The 25,895-nt window shown below is 47.6% G+C and overlaps 2 protein-coding genes and 1 long non-coding RNA gene across 3 annotated transcripts in view; 1 reads left to right on the top strand and 2 right to left on the bottom strand.

Annotated features, from left to right (window-relative positions):
- SETD5 (SET domain containing 5) overlaps positions 1 to 14,246 on the bottom strand; it is a 65,250-nt gene extending 51,004 nt beyond the window's left edge. The window contains exon 1 of the mRNA XM_068202015.1: positions 14,108 to 14,246. The gene's annotated coding sequence lies outside the window, so the exon portion shown is untranslated. The remainder of the gene's footprint in view (positions 1 to 14,107) is intronic.
- A 1,037-nt stretch (positions 14,247 to 15,283) lies between these two features.
- Positions 15,284 to 24,854, bottom strand: LOC137480755 (SRSF protein kinase 3-like). Its single transcript, XM_068202016.1, has 11 exons — positions 24,763 to 24,854; positions 24,497 to 24,605; positions 23,925 to 24,012; positions 21,678 to 21,765; positions 21,324 to 21,430; positions 19,267 to 19,429; positions 17,997 to 18,082; positions 17,471 to 17,578; positions 16,972 to 17,041; positions 16,794 to 16,886; positions 15,284 to 15,551 (listed from the first exon to the last, which is right to left on the bottom strand). Exons 1-11 carry the CDS (start codon positions 24,806 to 24,808, stop codon positions 15,364 to 15,366), a joined length of 1,146 nt encoding a protein of 381 aa, XP_068058117.1. The 5' UTR covers positions 24,809 to 24,854; the 3' UTR covers positions 15,284 to 15,363.
- LOC137480756 (uncharacterized) lies at positions 15,550 to 18,861 on the top strand. The gene is made up of 2 exons (XR_011003066.1): positions 15,550 to 18,153; positions 18,225 to 18,861. It is a non-coding gene; the product is annotated as an uncharacterized lncRNA (long non-coding RNA).
- Positions 24,855 to 25,895: the final 1,041 nt, after the last annotated feature.

The raw sequence follows: 25,895 nt of genomic DNA, 5'->3' as shown, positions 1-25,895 counted from the left end.
GAGATAGAGAATATCCTACATTCATTTAAGAATGAAACCTACCAGGAGAGTTTCTGCTTACTCTTAGAAGAATTATAGTCATACAGCCATTGTGCAATTTTTTTCATACTGTTTCTAAAAATGGATGAAAAAGATTTACAGACTTCTGCTGCGGCCAACCGGAATGCAGGAATGCTCATCTGAATACAGTGAGAGTACACAGTTACATCAGGGCTTCTCTGTAGGGGCTTTCAGAAAGCCTTAACCATATCTTAAACATCTGAAGCAACACAGTATGGGAAGGAGCTGCGTTCCACACCACAAAGCATTAAATTTCAGAGTTCCCTTCACATCTTATGTGTGTTATGCAAGGCAGTATTCTAGCACCAGCTTAACTATTTCTCCTCTAAATTCATCTTAATTTCATGATCTTGGCTGTGACTGCAAGTTCTTGTACCTGAACTTGCACCAACTGATCATGGCACAAAATCTTCAAAGATTCTTAAACTCCAGTGTCAGGAAAAGCATATTATCATAGTTTTAAAAAATAAATCACAATGTATTTTCTCCAAAAAGGACTAAGTTGGGCCTTTTGTAAAAGAGTAAGATGAATGTTTGCTCCTTTCCCTTTGCCTGTAAACAAATCTGATATTTAATTACTATCAGCGCTAAGAAACTGTACTTCAAAATTGAATTTGTCTAACCTCAGTTGATATTGCTATGCCTTTGTCAGCAAATCTCACAAGTCCTTTTACAGAAAGATCAAGTCCTTTCTCAATTGTCTTTTCAATAAGTTGAGTAAGTTGAGCTCTTTTAAACCTCACATCATGAGGCTTATTTTCCAGTCCCTGGATCATTTCTGCAGCTGTCCTTTGAATTCTCTCCAAATACACTGGCATTCTTCTTGAAGCAGGGAAACCAAAATTCAATTCTAGTATCAATCTCAACACTGCTGTGTTTATAAGATTACTTATTTTGCTTCACATTCCTTTCCCCCCACTTTTTTTCCCTCCTCTTCAATATGCCCAAGAATTACATTAACCCTTTTAAATAAAATAATGGCCCAAATACACTGTAGAGGCAACAAGCTGTAAAGACCTTAAAGCCCTTTGAGCTACTGCTTTCCAAAATGCTGTTTCACAATTTATAGGTGGGTCTGCAGTTTTGCTAAAAAATGCATCACCTTGCATCTGGATGGATTCACATATTTTGTTGAAATGTGGCAAAATAATTCAAGAGATCCTTAAATATACTTTATTATCCCACTAGTACCTACCTCTCTAGTGATCAAGAATTCTCAAATATTTTATGCTATTCAGATAAAAAGAATCTAAAGAACAGTGAATTAAAATCTGATTTCATCTCACAACCATCTATAAAGCTAGGTGTGACCTTGCCAAGTTCCAATCTCAGATATTTTAGGTCTCCATTGTTAATGCAATTTGGCCAGCACAAACATTTCCACTATCACAGTACAGCCTTCTTCCTCCTGTCTTTTGACCTCTCCACCTGAAACAGGCATGTCCCCCTAGACCTCCAACACCCAGTCTTGCACTCAACCACTGAATAATCCAGATTTGAAGGGACCACTGAAGGTTAAACTGGCTGAAACACTGTCTCTCTACCCCCAAAGCAGGGGCCAACTTGGATCAGTTGCTCAAGGCATTGCTGGTTTCTTCTCCAGGGCCACTAAGTCTTTGTGTAACTATGTATTTTAAGGCCAAAAATAACCTTCTGATGATCTGACTTTCCACCTAACAAAGACTGGAAAATCTCACCTAGTCATTTTTACACTTGGCATTGCTGCTTACATGAGAGCTAGGCCATGTTTGTCAAGTACAGCCTGAAAAACAGTATATGGATTTACCACAAAAATCATGCAATGCATTACAGCCTTGAGGTCCCCAAGCAGCATCAACCCAAGCCATTGAGTCTTCACAGTGAGCACAGTGTATTTGTAGTTCTTATGAAAAAAACCTGTAGCACTTTTTTTTTTTTAGAACTAAAACTACATCAAACACTTTCTCGGAAGCCTTTGAAGAATGTTTCTAACTACCCAAGTGAAGCACAGCTCCAAGTACCCCTCCTAAGGAGACCTTCCCCTGCATACATATGTGACTAAAGATGCTAGCTTCTCCAGTTTCATGAAATGTGTATTAATGGGAACTGTATTGACAGAATTTTAAATGTCATCTTCCATGTCCACAGTCATAAGATTTACCAACACCTCTCTTTATCAATACATTTATTTAACAACACACTCAGCGGTGTTGTTGTTGTTGTACAACATCACTTTTCTTGACTACCTAAACAAGGCTGTCCATCATCCCTTAACTAGCATAAAATATCTCTCAACTCACACATGCCAGTTCCTACGAAGCTTACAAGTTCCTGCTTGTCACTAAGAAAAATCTCCCCCACCCCTCCAAAACCTCCATAATTATATAAACAAAGGACCTGTGTGGAAATACATTTATCCATATAAAAGCATTTCATAACAGTCAAGTTATCCCCCTTTCCTTGAAGAACAGCTATCTGGAATCCAAGTGACTAAGAGCAGGGCTGCATGTAATGTAACAGCAGGAACTACTACACTGAAATTAGAGACATTAGCCAAGATCCTGTGATCTCCCCACCTTACACTCTTCCTCAAACATCAATTTTTGGCCCTGTCAGAGATGAAAAAACCCTTCAGTCTGATTCAAGAGTCACCCTTGTTCTCACGTTACGTTCTCTGCTCTCCTGTCTGGAATTATTAGTGCTGTGTTCTCTGCCAACAGCAAGGAATCTCTTTAAGCTTGAAAAAAATGTGGAACAGAATAAAATAAAAAAAAAATCCCATCACATGAGTAAATGAGGCTTGACAGTATGATGGATGCTGCAGGTTCACAAGTATGAAGGTACTCCTAAGATGATATGATGCCTTGCGCCTGTTACAGCTTCACATCTTCACATAAGCATAAAAGGCTTGCCGCATTCAGGGGGGAGATGCTCAACTATTTAGATTGGATGCATTTTATATAAGACTGAAGATGACTAAGTCACAGCTGGACAGATTATGTTCTAGAAACAAGTTACGTGTTCCTCCCTGTACCTTAAACAACAGCATTTCCTCATCTGCATCTTTTCTCTTTCAAACACAAGATGCTGAATTCTCACAAGAAAAAAAAAAAAAAAAACACCCCAGCCAGAAAATATTCAGGGCAATGTGCTTTAACCAAAAGGAATTTCACATGCACCACTCATAGGGCTAATTTGATTTTGTCATTATGGAAAAACTGAGAACTATTGAGACCTCAGCTGGGTAAGAGTTGGATAGAAGAATGATCTAAACACAGAAGGAGAACAGCACAGACAAATTACCTTCCTGAGTAATGCAGATAGATTTTGTGCACACTAGACATCCAAACACAGTTTGCCAAAGTACTCTGAAGGCCCCTTTACACAGCTTATCCGTCCTGTGGCTACAAATCAGTAGCAGCATTGTTCATAACCCAAACTACCTTGGAGCATTATAAAGCTAATGAAAACAGGCAGGGAAAACCCCCTGGCTCATACCACCATGCTTCCCCATCATCAACTCATACAGGTGTTTTCACCTGTATCCACTATGTAATGCACTCCCCACCACACCTACTAACAGCAGTATTAAAACCACTGACAGCTTTACTGAAAGAAACTGAAGATACATAGAGAAGGAACACAACACTACAGAACATGGACATGTAGGCAGAGGTGATGACTGGTGTGGGTGAGAGAGCCACCTAAAACTGCAATTTGCACCACTAGACCAGAAGCCAAGAACACCCCCACACCAAGTGTGTTGTACCTCCACACTGCCTATAAGATGTCCTATGCAAGTCAATTCCTTTTTTGTGCCTTAATATTTTTATCAGTAAAATCAAAATACCACTCCTGAGATGTCACATACAGTGTTTCTAGACATGAAAGCCCAACATATCTAAGCTCTATCTTAGAGCTTAGACATACCTAGCTCTAAGCAGAACAGGAGTGGGGACACATCATCTTGCCAGCATTTAATCTTGAACTTTCAGGGGGCAAAAGGCACCTGAAAAAATTTTCAGTCACTGGGCATTTCACACATTTCATTCCTGGTTAGTAAAAGCTAACACACAGGCATCCTGGGAGGGAAGCGGCAGACTCCAAAAATCAGCAACGATCAGTGTAACTGCAGAGATTTTAACCTAAGCTAAATTATACCTTTTCAGTACTAACAGAATTTCATAGAAAGTCCCATTGTTCAAGATGGATTTCTACATTTTAAACTCATGTACCATTTCAGTAACAACCATCTCTCAACAACTTCAGCAAAAAGTTTCCAACATTTTTAAAATATGTGTCAAAGCTACTTTTTTCCTCCTTCACAACCTTCTCTTCATGTGAAACTGAAAATTTTAGCATTCCTTTCAAGTATTGCCTCAGCCCAGTGACTCTCATGGGAACAGACTGCTTCACTATTACTCAGAAAAAGGAATGACGCCTAAACTCTGACACTGGAAGAGCAACAGAAAGCTACAAACTTTGCTTACAAGAGCAGCCTGCTCCCCATCCATCTCTGCTGTGCGACACTGTTTAAAAAAAAAAAAAAAAAGATTTTTCAAGCAAAGGATTCCATGGAGAGGATCCTGGTTACACTTTCATACAGTTCTGCAAAAACCACAGAACTTACATGAAGATTTGGACATCCCATTTCATTCTCCCTGGGATTCTCTTCCCAAGCGTGATTCAACAAATTTCTGCTGACCAGTTTCAAGCTGACAGTCCCAAGCTGCACCCAGAAGAGGCTTAACTAATGACTGCAGGTTTCAATGCATAGTCTCACTTTTAGAACATGCTAGTGCTTTATTCTTTATTAATTTATTACTGCTGTCTGCACATGTAAGACTTAGAAATGCAGGAGCAGGAAACAGGAACTGTGACACATCAATTTCAACTCTTATGTTGTTCCATGGCAGCTTGTGGGGAAAGTCATTTCCCACTTTGTGAGTTTTTAATCTTCTTACAAATTCTGTACCTGAACATTTCATAAAAGATACTTTGAGCCTGCAGTGGCCAAAGAGAATCCACCGGAGATCAAACCTGTGTTGTCAGATGCAAACACTTCTGTGCTCAGCTTTGAGTGACCCACACCATGCTCCAAGTGTTTCAGGAGCTAAGCTGGAAAGGTAACAAGCACCACTCTTATCACAGCTTTAACCTCAGCAGAGATCTTACTACTGATAAGGGACATATCTAAAGAGACAGATTTGGGATGGCATACCCCAAAATGCAACGTCCTAGTATAACTTTCCACCTCCTGCCCAGCCACTGTCACAGATAAAGCACATGTCCAACCCTGAGTCCTTATCCTGGGGCATGGGTGGGGAGCAGACACAAGCACTCAGATGGAGTCCCCAGAGCTCTCAGTACACATCACCCCAGTGCTCACCTGGGCATTCAGCTCCACACTGCAAAAACTCACAACTGCTGTCAACTGTAAAGATAAGACAGCACATACACTCTGCTTGGTTCCCTTAAGGCAAAGTGATTGATTTGGGCCTATTTGCAAATGTTTTCATTAAATAAAAGATTACCCTTACAACAGATGAGATTTCTTGCTTATGAGACATACTGCTCACACCCATCATGAATTTTTTTTTTGCACAGCAATACACGCTTGGAGATGTCATGACATGCTAACATTTAAATACCTTTATTCAAACACAAACAGCCAAAATGCTGCCTCAAGTTCTGTTAGACTAAGTAGTCTCACTAGGTACGAGACAAAGCCTCAGCTCGCAGTGAGCAGACAGAGTAACACACAACAGGATCTGCAGTGCACAGACAATTGCTTTATTTCAAATTTGCTATAACCAAGTTTTCCATATTAAAGAAACAGACTGAAGTTTCTGCTGCAACTGGCCTTGGCTGAATTACATTTTTGGGTTGTTCCAGTCATACTTCATATATTTTCAGTGAAGTTATACGGAATTCACGCCATGATCTTTTTTTATACATTTGACAGCCTATGTTCAGTAATTTATAATTTTCTGCACACCTTGATATTTCATTACCAGTAATGACTGGCAAGTAAGTACAAATCAAAGACTTTCTAATTCCTAGGTTAAAAAAAAATATAAGAAACATTGTGTGGTGCATTTACTTACACAGATTAGTAATATTTTTGTACTAATTAACTTTTTGCCATCGTCCAAAATGAGCCATCACTCCAGCTTTCAGCTGTACTGGCTTTCTGCAAAAGTACAGCTACAATATTTTGCTGGTTTGAAACAGTTAAGCACTAAGCTTAGGCTGTAACACTTCTCCACCATCACAGATCAAGCCTACATTAAAACTCACGTCTGACCAGCTTCTCAAACAAACAAGAACAGATGAAGGCAAGACTACATCACCAATTTTCAAGCAGGGAACTAAGGGTTTGTCTAAATAAAGCACTCCACACACAGTGACCAAGGGCACAAACTCACGGATTGGCACAGGTTTGTCAGCATGCAGGGATGGTGGCTCACTCTCCTTTCAGAGGAGTGTGAAGTTACAGGGGACAGCCTGAGCTGGCCGCCGGGCGCGGCACCGAAAGGCGGAGACCCTGTTCCCCTTCTCCGGTCCCCACCACATCCTCTGCACTTCCACCCATATGCTCTCCCCTCTTTATTTTGTGAGGGCTCTGGATGCCTGACAAGTCTCTCAGTGAGCCAGTTCAGTTCACTATCTTGGCAAAAAAATAATCCAGCAAAACCCAAAACATAAAATAACCCCAACACAGTTTTCTACTGGGTTAGCAAGCTGGAGGAGTTCAGAAAAGGAATCCAGCAGGAACCAGAGCTGGCAAACAAAAAAGGCAGAACTCCCCGTTGGGCGAGAGAGCAAGGGGGAACAAAACTTCCCCCATTCAGCAGCAGAGCAGTTGGATATGCTCAGCTGTCTCGTGTAACTTCACCCGGAGTAACCTCGCTCGCAGGGTGCAGTTCTGCAATAGTTTCAAGCTGACTTCAGCTGGCACGGCTTCAGTGCAGCCTCCCCATCCCTCCCTGCACTGGTGCTAACCTGACCCCACAGTCAAGCAGCTCAGGCAGAAGCCAGCAGAAAACTCTTCCTTTCAAAAATGAAATGCACTTGTTTTCTGAATGGTAATCTTCCTGAATAGTTCACTACTGGGGCAGGCATAGGCCAGAAGAGGTAAAAGTGGCATTGGGAAGAACAGGGCTGTCAGCCTGACCTGCCATGAAACACTTGTGCACCAAAAACCTGCACAAAGCTGTACAATGAACATACTGTGCGTCACGAACACCCATTCCAGTTTAACACACAAATTTCCATATACAAGCAAAGCCTGAGGTGGAAATTAGAAGAACTGCACAACAAAGCGAGTTTGTGACAAGCTCAGAACCTGACTTTCACCCTCCAAGTGTCTTTGTTCCCTCTTAACTTCCAGGCCATCTTGAACCCCAACATCCTTAAGTTCATAAAACTGCAAGAGAGTTTTTAACTAGCAAGCCAGTCTCCTCTACAGTCAAACAGAGCCTACTTAACTCAATCAAGCAGTCATCTTTTCTTCAAAGGTTCACTTTAGATGTATTTATACAGGAAGCTTCCAGATCTTAGCTGTAGCAAAAGTTAATCTACAGCCACATTACTGAAAGCACTCTTATAACATTATAAGCTATTCCAATTCAATGCCACTGAAACACAGCAAACAATGTTTTAGTGCCTTTAGTTAAAGGCCACACAAATGCAAAAGGCTTGTGTACTCTTCCAAGTATCTATAAATTGATAGTGCAGCTCAGGTTGAGGCATGCTATTTTAAGGGCTCCATTTTGAACCCCCAGGGCACTTCAGTTTCCCAAATCACTGGTTCTCAGACTTTCCCCAGTGTACTCCTTCCTGCCTACAAGCAAGGATACATTCTCACCTCCTCACTCTCTCCCATAAAAAGTGTTAAGAATTGCTCCTCGGCAGCAGTTTCCACACCAGCATCCTGCAGAGGTTCCAGTCTTAAAATCCGACTTAAAGCATTCCCAGAAAGATGTAATTTGGGCAGAGGCAGCACTGGGAAACATGACCACACTGAAAAATATGCCTCTGTTCCCATTTCCTGCACTACCTGCAGCTGTGATGAGAAGTTTCAGTCTTCCTGGTCTCATCCTTCATCAGCTATAATCTCTGCACCTCCCATATTCTGCTCCCAGAAGCAAGAAGCAACTTTCTGTCCTAGAGTGTGAGCAATACTGTCCTATGTGGGCTTCCTTATCCAAATATGACCATCAACATAATCCTCAAAAATTCTCTGTCACTTATTTTCATGATTCAAAGTCATACAAAACCAAGAGGCCACATGCCAATTAACTAAAACTCCAAGCTGCATCCTCTTTTTTTCCTTCCCTTTACTGAATCAGTAGCAGCAGGCATGTTCTGTTAAAAAGTTCGGTGGCAGGGTCTCACTCGCCTTCCCTATCAACAAGTTGCATTTCAAACTGCTTGCTTTAAAGTCAAGAAAGAAAGAAAGTATGAGAAAGAACTTTCAAACTGTTTTCCAGGTTGCTGGCACAGTCACTGAAAACATTTTGTCCCGTAAATCAGCAAGGCTGCAGAAGAAAACCCTGGTATGAGTTCTGTGAGGACAACAGGAATAGGCCTGAGTCACTAAATGAGCAGCTACCAAATCCAGACAATATCTTCTTGTCAATGTGCATGATTGCAATTGTAATCATGTTCTAAATATGAACACATCAAAAGCACCGTGACCTTTCTACTATGAAATTACTTTGAAATATTTTCGGGCATTTTGGTTTTAAAGCTAACTCACATTCTGCTTCAAAAGGCTGCTTCTAAGTGAAAAAAAAAAAACAAAAAAAAAAAAACAAAACAAAAAAAAAAAAAACCAAACAAACAAAAAAAAAACCCCAAAAAAATCCCAAACCCTTGGCTTGTTTAGTAGAGGATGAAAACAGAAAAGTGTGCTGCCTTGAAAACTAGATAGATCTGAGTGTTTGGGATACCTCCCCTTTGCTAAACTTAGCCCTTCTGTGACCCTCAGGGAGGAATGCAAGACCTGTCTACGTTATCAAGTTTATAAGGATTACACTTTAGCATAAACAACAGATCATTTCTGAACTTCACTCTAAAAGTCAAATTCCTGACCATTTCTCAATGCCACTCTTCTACGTTCCTCTCTCTTAGTCCCCTCTTTTTTCTTCATGTTTGGTGAATGTGAGACTATTAGATTCCTGACCACAAAAGAAATTACTTCTCCCGCTCACTAAAAGCTTGCCACTCAAACCACTGACAAATCCTCCCACATTTTTCCACCTTAAAGTCTGAGTACATCAGTACACTTTGCTGAATATTTCCCATATTGCTCATTAAAATAATTGGGGTTTGTGCATGTCTGGCAGGAGGAAAATAAAACTCACCAAGAAATACTTTATTTCTCAAATATATTATTTAAAATATAGTTTGTTTGTTCTTCTTGTTTCAGCATTTAAATTAGATTTAAGGATCAGAATGATGCAGATTTACAATTTAAACAACTGTACTGATGCTCCTATAGGACTTGTGGCAACAGAAACTAGCATTAAGACTATTATTTGCTGAAGGTTTCTTTTTTTGGGCTACAGCTTTTCAAGTTCAGACTCATCGGTTGAAGTGAGGGAAAAATCTCTTCAGCTATTTTTGTTACAGGAAAATACTACTTCACCATTGGCTTGGGAGGGGGGAAGGGGGACGATGAACCAGAACCTCCTGATTTGTCCCATAGATCATCCTTCAAGACAAAGAGCATCTTTGCTAATTATAGAAAAAAAAATTTAAACTAGGAGCAGTTGAAAAACTGTTTCTCAGCATGCTCAGTGGGCATTAGCTGCGATTTCAGCAGCTTAGCAAGTCCCACCCCTGTGTGAGCTCAGCGGGGAGGCCTGGAGCACTGCACATTCTCCCTGCTCAGCAGGGACAGGGGCTGCAGCTCGGCTGATTTGCTACAGGAATACTGGAAAATTGCCACCAAAATAGCAAATCCTGTGGAAAAAAACACCAACCCTAACCAAGATTCCTCGAGAAATTTCAATAAGGAATTAAAAGGAAAAAGCGGGAAAAAAATCTCAGTTTGTTGAACTCTTTCTGAATTATGGTCTGGGACTTTTTCCATGATCAAAATAAGCAAAAGGTTTAGGTTAAGCCAGATTTATACAAACCCGTCCCTAACAATGCAAGTGCAAACTTACTGTGCGCTAACTCTTGCCACAAGTTGGTCATGGGAGCCAAAGACTGGCTGTAGAATCTGTAACAGCTGTAATACCCACAGCTATTTTTCTTTTAATTTGGAAGAGGGGAAAAAAAAAACTAAACAGACAAGTAAAATACAACACAATTTTTATTTTAAAATCAAATAGCAGCTGAAGTTTCAAAGGGGCAACTGAGACTTAACAGCTCACACACTATACACTTAAGCAGGCTTAACATTTCAACTCAAGCACTGCTACTACATCTTGTACACATAAAGAACAGTTTGCCTATTGCACTCTTTCTCATACACAGCATACAACACAGCATTTCATTGGCAAAATTTCAGAGTTACACACACAAGCAGCACCAGAGTAAAAACACAAATGTGCTTTTGTAATACAGCAATAATGTCATGAGAACAATGATTTTTGAATTTTCAAACCTCTGAACAGTCATTATGCTTGTTTTAATATTGCCAGAATAGATAAAAACATTTTTATCTCATCACATCATTCAACACAAGTTTGTAAAAGTCTGATTATCCAAAATGGGAGAAAGCATAGACTGGACAGATTAATAAAATACATGTCTGGGACGGCACACATTTAGTTCTCCCTTGCACGCTTTGCACCTAGAACTTTGAATTAAAAAGCTTTTTTTTTACTTCAAGGAACATTTGGAAAATTTAAATCCATGACTGCTGGTTGGGTATTCTCCCTACAGAAAAAAGAGCATAACTTTTGCACGTTCTGAGATTCCAGTTCAGTGCCATCCTTTTCCTGTGTTTTTTCAACTTTGACCTGTTAGTTTTAAAATAAAATCTTGTGGTAACTGAGGTTCCTTTTAAAAAGTGATTCCAATGAACATGGGATTTCATCACCCCACGGTGCAGTAGGGAAATCTCAGACAACATTAGCTAAGGAATATTACTTTCAGGTCACTTGGGATTTGACAGTAAAATGAAGAGCCAGGGCCTTGTCAAAGCGGTGCCAGTTATCCAACAGAATGTAAGGCAATGGACCAATTCCCCATTATAACCTACAGAGAGACTGTAAACAAAGACTAAAGGGCCATAAAGATCACTTTCTGTATTTCATTAAAACAAGGAGCAGTTTTCATACTCACAAAATTCAGAGTACAGTACTGGTGTCATGTCACTCCATGTCAGGCAGCAGAGGACAGCTCTAGCCCCAGAGAGTGATGTGTTTCAGGGGAGCTGAAAGCTGCTCACCCCACCTTGTGAGGCAATTTGTGTGCTACAGATCCTCAAATATAAAAGCTACTCAGAGTTTGGCACCTACCACGATTGCTGCCAGTCAAGCGGATTTAAGGGCATATTTTAATCGCTCTCACATTATTCTGGTCCTGGAATTTTTTGCTTCAAGCTCATAGTAATTCTGAGTTGGGTAACTCAGGCCAGGGCAAGGGGCTCCCCATGATAGGTGTTAGTTTACAAAGATGGCAGTGTTTTCTAATGCTAATGTATTCCCATGCTGCATACCTCAACTAACAGTTTCATCTCTAACAAACGCACTGGAATACGCCGATAGCTCTAACTCGACAGCACAATATCATACAGACAGGGGCCAGTGCCAAATGGTTAGTTAAGCAGATAAGAAAGGCACTCATTCTTCCTTTAAAAAAAAAAAAAAAAAAAAGGAAAAGGAAGCTATTGCAGTCAGGCAGACAGAGTGTGGATGGGAGCTGGCAGATTCCACAATACAGAGTCACGTCAAAAATGGCCTCCTGCAAACTGTTCCTTCAAGCATTTGAGTCAACCGAAAGGGAGGAATCTTTCTCATTATCCACAGGAGTTTTACCTCCCTATTCCACAGCAGAGCAACATTTCCTATACATTTTGACATACAAGCATGTAAGAAGCTCAGAGAATAAAATGTACCCTGCATCAGAGGAAAACTCCTCTCCCCACTCTCTGTTTTCAGTCCTAAAGTTGAGTCGGGACTTTATTTTGACAGTTCCCTGGTCTGTGAATGGAAAATCCCTCCTCAGCACTAGCAGGCTGGTGTCTGCTGCACACACCCACTGCACACAGCAGAAATTCCAGTCAATAAGGCAAGTGGGGCCCAGGCGCTGGGAGGGGAGGAAGGAGACATACAAACAATAAGAAAAGCATCTGGCTCTGTTACTGGCTGGGAAGGAGACTAGAGTTCAGAAAAGACACAACTGCAGCCTTCACTTCACAGGAAGAGCATATCAATTCTTGCTGCCCTACTTTTCACACAGACCAAAATATGTGGAAAGGGTAATTTGGGGCTTCCAACACACACTTTAATGCAATTCCATCAACTCAAGAACGGTGATGAAACCCACCTTGGACATTTTTGACCAAAATATACCCCTGCTCCTGCTTTAGGCCTGTGGAAACAGCCCAGAAAGTAAAGTCCTTTACTGAACATGAGCAAGCCATCCCTGTACCACCACACTAATGGAGGCTGCTCTGCTGTCCTTCCCTGGAGATAGCAGCCAAGTCTAGTGAAGCTTTTCTCATAGCAACCAGAGCTCCAGAGCCAACAGCAGCTGCTGTCACTGCCTTCAACGCTTACCCACAGGATCCAGAGCACAGCAACACCCTCCTCCCTGCACCTCTACAGCAAAAAAAAAAAAAAACCCTAAATGCTGGCAACAAGATGACTTCCTGGGTCAACCACAAGAAGCAGAAAAAAAGAAATCCTAGTATTTCCTATACAAGTAAAAAGAGGAATCTCTGATTATTGGAAAAAAAAAAAAGTAATTCCTTTTTGGATTTAGATTCTGGCAGCAACACCCAGTCAGGGTGGGGGCAACTGCCTGAAATCCATAACCATCAGACACCAACATCAAGTTCTTCCCTCACCCAAACAGAGAGATTCACCCCCGCCGTACCCCAAGTGCTCTCATTACATCATGGCCCGAGCCCGCAGCAGCCACAGGAGCCCTGCTGCAGCCCGTGACCTCGCCAGCCCCGCAGAACACGCTCTTCCCCCTGCAACAGCGCACCCAGGATCTCAGCTGGTGTCAGAGGAACACGAGGACACGGCCGGGAAGGGGCTGCGAACCCCCCCTCGCTGCAACACCCATTTCCCCCGCTTCCACAGGGCCACACGCGGCCTCGCCTCTCTCCCTCCCCCAGGACGGCGAGACACTGCCCGGCGCCGCTTCCCCACCCGACCCGGCGGTGAACTCCGGTCACCGGCACCAAGGACGAGCCGCCGGTCGACAGTGACCTTGCCGGTGCCGTCGGGGGTCGGAGCGGGGCCGGGGTGCGGGTAGCGCGGCGGGGAACCCCCCCCTGCGCCGGCGGTGGCCGCGGTGACGGGCGAGGAAATGCGGGAGGATCCGCGCTGCAGCCGCCGGCGCCGGGAGCGGGGGTTACGGAGGAAGGCGCCGCGCGGGCACCATGAGAAAGCAGAAAATGCAAGTCAAACACCGCCTCCACCGAGGCCCGGAGGGGCCGGCGGTTCGGGTCGGGCAGCCACAGCCCGGAGGCTGCCCCGAGCCGGACAACGACCCCCGCGGCCCCTCGGGACAATGCGAGGACACGGGGGCGCGGAGAAGGCCGGGCTGCAGCGGCGCTTCCCCGGCGCTCGCCTTCAACGACAAAGCCCCGCGGCCGCTCCAGCCCCAACTCCGGCCCTGGCACTGCACCGGCCACCAGCGTCCCGAGCCCGCGCACCGCCGGGCCCGCCATGATGCCCGCACACCGCGCCGGACCGGGTCAGCTCGGGCCGGGCCGCCGGGGGCACGGCGGGGCGCTGCCGACCGGGCTGCCAAGGCAGCGCAGAGCAGAGTGTCAGACCGCGGGCCGCACAGGAGCCCCCGCGGCCGTCCGCCCGCCCCAGCGTTCCCTCCCGCCGCCGGGTACGGCCGGTTCCCGCCTACCCGCGCCTACCTGGCCGGCCCGTTCCCCGGGCCCCTGCGCGGCACCAGGCCCGGCTCGGCGCCACGGCGTGTCCCGGGCAGCCGGCGAGAGCGAGCGCTCAGCCGCGGCAGCGGCGGCCCCTCCCCCGGCGGCAGCGGCGGCTTCTCCCCGGGCCGGGCGGAAACGGCACTGGGTACACGGGGATCCCCGGAGCCGGCGCCAGGGGCGCCCCGGGCACGCCCACCCCACTCCCCGTTGGCTGTCACGCCGCCGCGTCCCGCCCCGCCGGGGCGCCCGCGGCCGCCACAGCCCCGCCCTCCCGCCTTCGCCATTGGCGACCTCGCCTCGCGGCCCCGCCCTTGCTGCCGCTGCATTGGGCCCCACGCGCCCGCCCCGCCGCGCGCCCCACGGTCCCGGCGCCCCATTGGCGCGCGGCTCTGCCACTCGGCGCGGGGAGGAGGGGGCGGCCGCCGGCAGCGTCGACGCGATGCGGGGCGGGCGGGCTGCGGCAGCGCCCGCCGGGCGAGCCGCGCTACGTGCCGAGGGGCGGGGCCGGCGGGGCGCGATCGCTCGGCGCGGGGCGACTCCCGCGTCGGGACACGTGGCAGAACGAAGGGGCGGTGCGGGGGGCGGCCGGGAGATCTGGGCGGAGGGGGGCGCAGGGCGCCTGCGCGGCGGCGCGCGCGCGGGGCCTGCCGCGCGGCACGTCCGCGCGCGCGGGTTTGGGGGGGGGGGTGGGGCTGGGCCGGGGGTCCCGTCACGGGGTCGGTCACGGGGCCGCCCGGGGCTGGCACCGCCCCTCCTCGGGCACGGCCGGCGCTTCCACAGCTGGCCGGTCGGCGTCCCTGGAGCCCCCGAACAAAGGCCGCGGGGCAGTGAGGCGGAGGGACAGCCCCTCCGCGGTAGGAGGGGCGGCCGAGCCGGGCAGGAGGAGCCCCGCGGCGCTCGGTGTCCGCGCTCGGCCGAGCGGCTCCGCCCGGTTCCGGTGCCCGTGTACCGCGTCTGCGGCTGCTCGCAGTGAACGATGCGTGCGGTCCGCAGCGCTGCAGGGACGCGGGAGGAAGGGAGTGGAGCCCGGGCGCGGAAGGAGCCGCGGGCTCACAGCGGAGGCTGCGCAGCCGCCGCCCCGTTCCGGGGTCGCTGGCAGAAGCGGCGCACGGGAGGTTGCGGGCGGGCGCCCCCGCCGTGACAGCCGGCCGGGCCCGGCCCCGCCGCCCCCGCGGGAGGGCGGTGCGGTGGCTGCGGCGGGTCCCGCGGAGCCGCCAGGCGGGGACAGCCGGCTCGGGTTACGGTGCGGCGATCCAGGCGTGCCGCAGGCTCTGCGCGGCGCTGGCGCGGCGCTCGGGCGCGTAGTGCAGCGCGGGCAGCAGGAAGGCGGAGAAGGCGGCCGCCTCCTGCGGTGTCCAGCCGTGCCGGTCCGCCAGGATGCCGGGGAGGCTACGGGGAGAGAGCCGGGAGAGCCGCAGGAGCGCGCCTGGCAGAAACAGCGTGGGCACAGCGCCTCAGTCTCACCTGCACGGCTGAGGCTGCCGCGCCTCGCCTCGCCTCAGAATTAACCCAAAACATCCCGAAAGATCTTTGCCGCCTTCTTGGAATTATCTCCGTAAGCTCCACCTGCGCCGCCCCTTGCAGGTTTGGCTCTCGGGTGCTTCTTAGGAACCACCTTTTCAAGCTAGTGTTTGGAGTCTCCCTGTTCCTGAGTACTTAGGTGAGAATGTGCCAAGAGTGCACAAAGTGTTCCCAGAATAACCATGCCAGAGCCACTGCTGCTTGTACCCTGTGCCTGCCCACAGGCACCCGGATGCATCATGCTATTTCAGTGTCAGAGCTCGTAAGATTCTTGTTGAATTTGTTATGTGCCAGCCAGCTCTGTGGGGCCCAGCAGAGTGTCTGACTGAGCGAGAAGCAACCCCCTGTCCTGGAGAGTGCACGGTGTAAATATAGTGATTCAAGTTCGGCATGTGTGGTCAGGCCAGGTTGGCTCACAGGGAGAGTGAATGTAGAACTAGTTTTGACTCATTTCTTTCAAGCACCATAGAAGACATAAGTGTGAGCAAAGGATGTAGATGTGCTTGTTAATTCCAGCATGGGACCAGTACTAAGCACTGAATGAACTGTGGGTAGGCTGGTAAGCATGAAAGCAGAGAAGGATGATAGGCCAAATTGCAGAAGGGTGGAGTCATGTGATGCCTTGTGGTCAAAGAAGGGTTTCAAGACTCATGAGTCAAAGAGAAAGGAACTGGGGAGAATAAAACAGAAGAGATGTTGCAGTTGGGTCAGAAGACTAAATATAGCAGCCACACTGGAAGGATATGAGTGCCCTGTTCCTGGTCATCATTGTTCTCTGTCAGTGAACGGGTGAAATGTAGCCTGTTAGACACTCTTCAGCCTTCCTGGCATGAAGCTGTTTCCTGTCTGTATTTCAATTTTCTCCAAATCCAAAGGAGAAAGAATGGAAATACTTTCCCTGTTCAGTGTTTGCTATGAATGACCATTTTTCAGGATTTTGCATTCATCCCTGGAATGCTCATGGATTGCAAAGATAGGCAGGGAAGGGACTGTTACTGCTCTTTATGAAATGTTCATTTGTGTTCCATTCCTGCTTGTAGCTTGCATTGTGTGAGTAACTTTAGGGGGAGTTCAGCATGAGCTGAGCAGGAGTGTGTCAGAGATCTGCAGTGATCTTTAAAATAAACTTCCTTATGCCAATTCTTACCTGGCCTGCTGAAAAATTTTGTTGACTTGTTCCATGAGAAAATAATTTGAGGAGGAATTCTTCCCAAGAGTTCAATAATACGAGCAACATGATCTAGATGGAGGGAGGGAAGACAAATTTAGATACCGACTGTGACACTTCTGTCAGTGAAATTAACAAAAAACTCATGGAGTCCTACCATCATCTCTGGAGAAGTATTTCCCAGGTTGAGGATCAAATAGACACTCTCCAGTTGCCATTTCAAATGCCTAGAAATGGAGTAACAATGTTAATTCACTAATTGTCTTGGAGTTTTCCTTGCCCACTAACTGATTTTGCCCTCTTTATCACACAAAACTGATCCTAAAACGTGGAAATACTCACACTGTCGTGATCTGTACCGCAGTGAAACAACACCTCTAGCTCCATCAGGATGAAAAGCAGCATGTGCCTGATGCAGGCAAGCCTCTGAGCTAATCTACATGGAGTGTGAATTGCCTTAGAGCTTAAACTAAATTAGGAGTGCGTTGTACCAGCAGCAGACTTTTGCCCTAAAGTGAATGAGTGCCAACAGCCCCTTTTGCCTTCTCAGAAAGGAAGCTTTCTTTACATGGGTAGTTGGATGCTAAGGACATGCAACCCTGGCCAGGTAATGTCTGTCACCTCCCCTACACGCACAGCGCTGTCCCCAGTCCTACCAGGCAGGCTGTACTCCAGATATCCGCAGGAGTGCCGTAGTCTAATCCAAGAAGCACTTCCAGGGCACGGTACGGCTGGGTCTGTATCTCCTTGGAAAAAGGCTTGTACTGAAACAGAAACAAACTCCTTAAACCAGTCACAGCAACACTGGTGGTCACAAGCTTCTTGTGCAGGGACAGGACACTGGGGACACAAATGAATGTGTGTTCTCAGCTCTGTGTAGGGCACAGCCAGCACGTTCCTGGCCCCACTGACACCAGTGGGAATCTACCTCCCACCATTTCACACTGAACATAGTTTTAAATTTCTAATTGTATGGACTAACTGCAAGCTGGAGAGAAGTCCAAAACTGACTGTCTCAGGAAGACCATGCACAGCTTGGAGCTGAGAGTGGCAAACATAACACCCCCCAATATCAGCATCTCTGAAACAGCTGTTCAGCTGTAAAGGGGCACACGGTGTGGGATGGAAAGAAGCATACAGCATCCCACATTGTCATGGGATTGAGACTCGGAGCAGACTCACTGTCCAGCATGCGCTTCCTAGATCTGCAATTTTCACCTCTATGCTCATTAAGTCAGATTCTTCCAACTGATTGCCAAGATCACCTCCTAGATGGAAAGGACAAAGAGAAATCAGGTCTTTCTGAACCAGCAGGTACACACCACTTAACACAGGAGAGGTATGTTTCTTGGCCTAAAAGCTCCTAAATACTTTTTATCATAAATCAAATGCCACCCCTCTTTTTTGAAGGAACACGAAAAAAGACCTGGTATCCAGTAAAAGCATGAGAGAATGTTTGGGAGAACAGTAGCTTGGAGTGGAACAGTGTGACTATTTGCTCCTGTCCTGCTGCAAGGTTCCTCTAGCACAAAGGTTAAATTACTGTGGGCCCAGAGGAGAGCACCAGTCAGAACCAAAACATCCGTTATTTCTTCTGAGCCTTCCGCAACCCTGGCAGCCACAGACCTTGGATACAGCCTGCTTAGCAAACAATGTGGAGGTTACGCTTCCATATGATCCAGAAAAAGGTAATTCCTGGTTTAGTGCCTTACAGTGAGCTGTCAGCCAATGCTTAATATTGTGCTTTTCTGCTCTGAGCAATAGACTTGGTCACTAATTTAGCATTCCCTGATTGCCCCAGAGAGACAAAACAATACTGTCATGGGAGAAATGCTCACAGGAGAACAGTGCAAGGATAATATGAAAGGTCTCAGTACTGGGAGACGAGATAATCTCTCAAGAAACTCTCCAGCCCTACATCTTATTCAATATTCACACCATTCTATGCACATAAATTATGTCTCAGAAGGCCTTGAAGATTAGCAACACATACAAGTCTCCCACAAACCTCAGAAATGAGGGAAATAAAGAGCAGGAGTGTCAAACAGCTTTCTGATCAAGCCTTTTTTGCATGTGAACCTTTCAGAAGCTGAAAACATCAGGCATGTGGAACTGTGCTGCATCTAAAGCCTTGAGAGGGAACTCCGAGGTTGTGGTGGGGCTGTTAACAGATATCTGTGACCTGCAGTTGTCCTTCACACAAACCCACCTGCAGGACCACATTTCTGTAGGTGCCTCGAGCCCAGCCTGGTGTTTGTGTTAAGCAGAGAAAGGAGAGGCCTTTCAGCAGCATAAGCTGGCTATAATGTTTTATACTGGCTGTTATGTTTTGTACTGGATGTTGTAGGATGTGAACCTTTCCTAATGCATCTGTACCTGCTGCCTCTCATTTCTCTCCTGCCAATAAACACCTAAGTCCATTTTTTTGTTAAAAAAGCCCTGGAGTGCTCACCTGCTCCCTTTAGCTTTCCTTCTGTTCCCTGGTTGCAGTTGAGTGTAGCCATGAGAAGCCTTTGGAGCCTTTTGCTGCGCCCATAGAGCAGGATGTTCTCCGGTTTGATGTCTGCGTGGATGATGCGGCAGCACTTGTGCAGGAAGTGCAGCCCTGCCAGCACCTGGCCAAGGAGGCAGCACTGTCACACCAGCCCTGAGAGGGTCCCCACCGCCTCTCCTGGCCCAGCAGCCGCCAGAGCGGGCAGGCACAGCGGGAGTGCAAGTCAGGGACAGTCTGGGCACCGATGGTAACTATTGGCAATAAATGGTTTCCTGTTGGGGTGGCCTATGGGAGCAGGCACAAGGGATTCATCACCCCACATGGCAGCACAGCCCCAGGAGCAAGTGGAGGCCTGGACAGCCCAGTGAGGAAAGGGCTGTTTGGGGTGACACACAGCAAAAGGCAGTGTGACAATCCACAGATATCAGCACGGATGGGCAAGGCCAGGGAGGTGGGAGGAGGATAGGGCTATGAGGAGGCTATTATGATTACAAAGCTGAACTTTCTCCTGAAAAAAAGATTACTGTTTGTATGGTTGTTGTGTCCTGGGACCTCTGTGCCTTGCCACTGATTATAACCAGCCCCCAGCTTCCATTTGAATGACAGTGACATGTAAAGGGACTGGTGTCAATGACAGGCATAGGAGAGTGTCCCATCATACAAGGAAAGATGAAGACACAGGATAACACAGACAGGAGGGGGAGGGACCATGAGTGAGTGCAGAGAGAGGATTTCAGGGCCCTGCAGGAGAGCCATGTAGGGAAAGAACAGCTTGTGATGCAGCAGGGAGAGCCTGGCCTGTCACAGGGGAGAGATAAACAACACCTGCCAGAGATGAACACTCACTATCAGAAATCAATAACAGAGAAAAGGGTATGGGGAGATTTAGGTTTGTTTTTTTACACTCTGGTCAGTCATAAAGGACTGGTAAATATTCTCTGTATTATCAAATTCTATTCTGGGATGAACACCAGCCCCAGGGAAATATCAGCCTTAAATGGTAACTGTGAAATGTGGGGAAAGATTTAAATAACTAAACTGGAAAGAATCAGAAGTAAATACTGCCCTGGTGCTGATTGGAAGGGGGAAAACAGAACTTAGATTTTACAATTAAAGCAGATGATGTATCAGCAAAAGCCTGAGTGTGAAATGGAGCACAGAGGTTATGGCACTACACATTTTTGTGTAACTTACTCAGGTGTTAGTGGAGCATCTTTAGAGAAAGGAGAGGCTACTACAGAAAATAGGATGAAGGAGGAAGCAATTTTCTTTCTTAGTATCCCTAGAAGGGCACAGGAATCAGGGTAGCAAATCTTCATCTTGGCAAGTGTGCAGACTTCTGATGAATCTCAGCACAAGAGGCAAAAAGTAATGTTAACTATTCTGAGGCCTCCCTCAGGTTTCTCATTCCTTAAGCAGAGCCAGCCCTGAGGAAACTCACTTTTCACCATCTTTTAAATAGGCACATCACATCCTTACAGGGGATGAAGGAAAAGTTGGCTCTGCACAGGGAAACCTCAACATGGAAAGAGAACCAGCTGACCAAATCAGCTATTTAGAAATTCATGTAAAGATGGGAGGGAGACCTTGAGCAGCCTTCAGTGGTACCATGCAGAAAGCTGCTGGAGCTGACAGTGCTACCCACAGCTGGATGCCAAGGCAAATGCCAGCAGTCTGGCATTACTGCCAGAGGGGACTTCTCTGGGCAGCAGGAGGGCAGAGATGATTTGCCCACAAGAAGTAGAACTACGGCAGGTTGTTTGTCCCCTGCTACTTCTACAAGCAGCAGAGAACCCAATGATTACTGAGCTGATGGGAACAGAAGTGCCAGCCCTGACTCCCTGGTGTACATCTGCGGGCTTTTGGCACTTTGTGGCCCTGACTCCTTCCCAAATCTGAGGAGGCTGCAGGCGTAGGCAGTAACACCCAAGTCCTCCTCCCTGGGAGGAAGACTGTGGCATGTCCCGCAGCCAACAGCCCCTTGGCACCCTTGCCTGGTTGCAGCTAAGTCTCACCTGCTGTAAAGACTTTTTCACAAAAGGCAAGGGCAGTCCCTGGGCTGTGTAGTTTCCCATCAGACATCGAATGGAAGGACCCAGCACCTCAAATACCAGGCAGGCATGTAGGAAAGAGTTAGGGATTCACTAACAGGGAAAGGTGGAACCACCAAAACTTTGCCTTTCACCAGAGCAACCAAATACCTCCTAATGCAGCCCTTCCCCTCCAGCCACGCTCATGTGCCCTGTTCCAGCTTCAGCCCTTTCATCCTCCTCATGGCAGCACAGCACTCAGGTTTACACCATCCTGTGGCTTGCCAAGGCAAGCCCAGGCTTTGCTGGCCCAGAAAAGCACTCTCCACAGAAGGATATGGAAACCATTCTCTCCAATCATCCTGAAGTCATCTAACAAACAGACGATGTTTTCTCCTGCCAGGTCCTTCTTCTTCACGCAGTTTACCTGAGGGGGAGGATTCCAAGAAAGCTGCAATCAGAGACATATATGTGCACGAGGGCATATATTGCACCTGTTTTATCCTGTCTGACAGACTTTCTCTTCTGGCACTTCATGACAAATCCCATGAAAACAACATCAGAAAAACCAGGAATGAGTTTCTGTATGCTTTGTCTTGTTCTTGACCAGGTGGGACCATTACATTCACAGTGTCAAAACAACCCACACCAGTCCTGCTGATCGTATCTAGCACATTTCCTGCTGCTTATTCACTGCAGGCAGACCCAGAATGTGCTCCTGCTTGTGCTGGAAGGGGATTCCCCCAAGAAGACAGCTCCCTACTCCCAGCATCAGTGGCTGTCCATTTCCTCTGCCTCACACCAGGCCTTCGGCAATTTCTGTCAAGGGGTTGCAGAGAGGCAGGGACATTGTGGCTGTCTTTGGCCACTTGAATGCTACTTGTCTTATCAGGGCAGAGAGAGCTTCCACAGCTGAAAGAACACAGTGAAAGGGGCTTCTTTGTGCTGGAAAAGGGTTGGCTGTGGGCAAGTGATCTATAGGATATGGAGAGGTAGTGGATAGGGTGAACACATCTTTTGTACTAGAGCCAGGGGTCTTCAAACCCAGCAGGTAGTAGGTCCAAAAACAAAGCAAAGATGGTTCTTCACACAGCACATGGGTGACTGGGGACAGTTCTTGTTACAGGGGGCTGCGGTTACTGAATCTCACAGTGGCTTGCAAGGGTTCAAGGTAAATCCACTGAGAATTCCTGCCCACACAAGCATCATCCTTGGCCCGAGACAGCTAGAAAATGCAACAGGCCAGGGGAGCATTCAGTGGGAGCAGCACCCTGTGCTCAGCTTGTCCTTACACCCACCTGGACTTGTACTGTTGGCCCAGGGTACTGTGCTGAGTGAACCTCCATGCACAGGTGCTACAGCACCCCAGCACCGCACACCTGTGTGACAAGGCACCAGGGGCTTGCTCTCTCAGAGCACTTATCCTGGTACATCAGGATAATTTTTTTTTCTCTCTTCATGGCCACAACTGCCAGGGTTTTGATTTGGCTCATTTTGCAGATGCCAGATCCTCCTGAACCAGTGCTAGAAGGTTTGTTTTGGCACAACAGAAGTGAGCAGACCTGGAAGCAGAGACCAGATCATCTCTTCTGGCAGCTCTGCAGGCACTAACCCCCCAGTGCTGGTGGGAACAAGCCTTGGGAGGCAGCTGTGTGCTGCTGAATGGGCAGGCATGTCTCTCAGAATTAATAATAAATCAGAGGTAAGGCTCACTCTCTACACAGGGTTGTGCTGATGTGTAGAAAAGCAGACCTCTGATTACATTAAATTGGTGCCACTTGGTACTTCCTCTTGCATCACTGCATCTGGCTTATCTCCCTTTAGGTAGGGCCTACAGATTTACAGGCGTTAACTAAACCTTTCTCCAACCTGTTGGAGAAAGGCCACAGAGTAATTTAAAATGCAGAATTTAAGAGTTTTTACTCATCTGAAGCTGATGTAACTTTGTATTTGAGCAAACTTGAAGAACTGTAACCACAAGCTTTCTAGAACTAGCAGTTCAAGCCAACTTCAAAGGCAACTTGCTACAACCCAGATACAGGCACCTAATTATCACCTCCATTAGCAGAGGCTAAAGAAGCTGACTTCGGATGTTTATTGTGTTTTGGTACAGCATATATTTTTCTATTGCAGATATTTCCTTTTACTTCAGTATCAGTGTTGTGATACAGCAATGTCCTCTGAGTGATGTTCCTCTGTGAATGATACAGGTACAGTAGACATGCTCCCATCTCCTGCTTTAAGAACATTACCACCTTCTTCTGTTGATTGTCCACCTTATCATTCTCCAGATTCCTCCTTTTTGCTGGATTTCAGTCCCAGCTAAAAGAAATGGGCTGACAGAGCAAGTGGGACACAGCCAACATGTCCCAGTATGATACAGGAAGGAGAAAATGCCTGTTTCAGAGGCCAGTGCTGAGCCAGGATGATTTCTATTAATTCCCCAGCTTTTGATTTTTTTTCCTATTCCCTGCCTAGCTCCTTGGACTGAGACCTGGAGGCAGAGGGGATGATGAGGCTGATACTCAAACCTGAACTCAGTGGCCATCCGCTGGAGCAAAGCACAGACCCACAGAATATACTTACACAGCGGAGGAAAGCAACCTCATCCTGGGCAGTGTCAGCAAAGCCTTCCCTGCTTTTCAGAACCTTCACAGCTACCTGCTTCTTCCTCCTGGGAAATGAACCACAGCTGTCAGCCAATGCATGTCAGTGGCCCTGACCAGCAGCACTTTTCCCTTTCTCCCAGTCAGCCAGCCCTGGGCTCTCCAGGGAAGGTGCTGCCCTTCTGCAGGCACCCTTGGCCTCAGTTTGCAGCATGCCAGGCCCATGGGCATCCCTCCCGCTGGCATCTGGCAGCACAACTGTCCCAGGGAGCAGCAAGGGGCTGGAGACAAAAAGAACATGGATACTGCAGGGTCTAAACAAGAAAAGAAAATGTAGAGCAAGGGCTGATCCCACCTCATTTACATTCTTTGATTTCTGGGGACCAGCTCTGCTCATTGCACCCCACTGACCTTGCTGTCAGGTTTTCTCTGTGCTCAGGGATGCCTGGCATGCTCCCAGACTGTGCTCTGCTGTTTCTGCAAGAGGGGCCAGCCCTGCCCAGGACATCAGCCACCCCTTCCCACCACCCTGAATGGCACTCAGCCTCTCACCTCATGTCCTGGCACAACCAGACAGTGGCAAAGGTGCCACATCCCAGCTTGTGCAGCACCTGGTATTGCATGTTGAACATCTCTCCCTCCTGCATGGGGTGGTGGCCTCCTGTGAAAACCATCACCAAGAGATATTAATGACATCTCTAAATGCTTTTAGACTGAATGAGCAGCTGAGGACACCCTGACAGGTCCCAGTGGCCTCCTCTAGCCTGGGGAGAGCCTGGCATGATCTCATCTCTGGATCCTCATGGCCAAGGCCTGACCTGTGCGCTGGGCTGATGGCATCTCCTGCTGCAGCTGCTCCTCCATGGCCCTGGAGCACGGCAGATCCTGGCACAAAGGGATGGAGGCAGTGGGACACGGGTGGTGTGACCCTCAGCACTTTATTCTTTTCAAGAGAGCTGGAGAGCTGCAGGGTGGCCATATCTCTGCTGTTCCCTCACCCCTTTCCTTCCCATTCCCTTCAGCAGCTCTTGGAGTCAGGCTGTTACAAACACTTTTGGCACTTCAGAGAGACAGGGATTATTTTAAGAATTCAGAAGAGGAAAGCTGGCAGGCTGGTCCCAGGCCAGGGCCAGGTGGGAGTCTCAGGTTTCCTAGTGTGTATTTTCAGGGGCTTAGCAGGGTCTGTGGGATCCCCTCCCACAGCCAGGGAAAGAACCCCCTCCCTACCTCCATCCTGGCTGAGGAGGGAATTTGGGCTTTGGCTGGCAGGAGAAGGCTCCTGCTCCAGAGGGGTGTGAAACAGAACTTGCATTCTAAACATTACAGTGCTGCTCCTCTGCCCACAGTCCAGCCCTGGGGCTGGAGCATGAGTTTATCACTGACCATCCTGTGACATCCCAGCAAGGCCACAGGACATCCTGGCAAGGGGCTGCTCCTGGGGTTTGTTACTATGACAGTCCAAAGCATAAACACCAAGACAGCACAGACAGACTGATCCAACTGCTGTCCCCCAGTGCTGCAGCACTGAGGTAGGACTGGATTCAGTACTGGTCACCTGAAATAGCAGCCCAGAGCCCTTGCTGCTAATCAAATACAGATTTAAGCCACAGTAGCTGGGGCACTGCCAACCCAGCCTTTCATATTTTGGAAATGTCACTTGCTGTACAGCTGAAGCTTCAGGCTAGCACACACTGTCAGAGCTCAAGACAGGTGATAGTAATGCCCATAGAGCATTAACACAGATAGAAATATTGAACTTTAAATCCTCCAAATCGTGTTGCTAAAGCTAAGAACTCATCTGAACCAGAAGATTTTCAGAAATAGTTACAGAGGGCTGGCAGTGCTGGTGGCAGGGAGTTGTTCTGAAACTGTAACATCTTCCAGCTGCTGAGACAGAGCACCTGTTTTGACTCAATGTTTTGCCTTCCTCAAAACACAGAAGTTTCTTTCC

Source organism: Anomalospiza imberbis, chromosome 11 (assembly GCF_031753505.1).
Source record: "Anomalospiza imberbis isolate Cuckoo-Finch-1a 21T00152 chromosome 11, ASM3175350v1, whole genome shotgun sequence".
NCBI lineage: Eukaryota > Metazoa > Chordata > Aves > Passeriformes > Viduidae > Anomalospiza > Anomalospiza imberbis.
The sequence above is the reverse complement of the archived record's forward strand: the minus strand, read 5'-3'. Positions and strand labels throughout refer to the sequence as shown.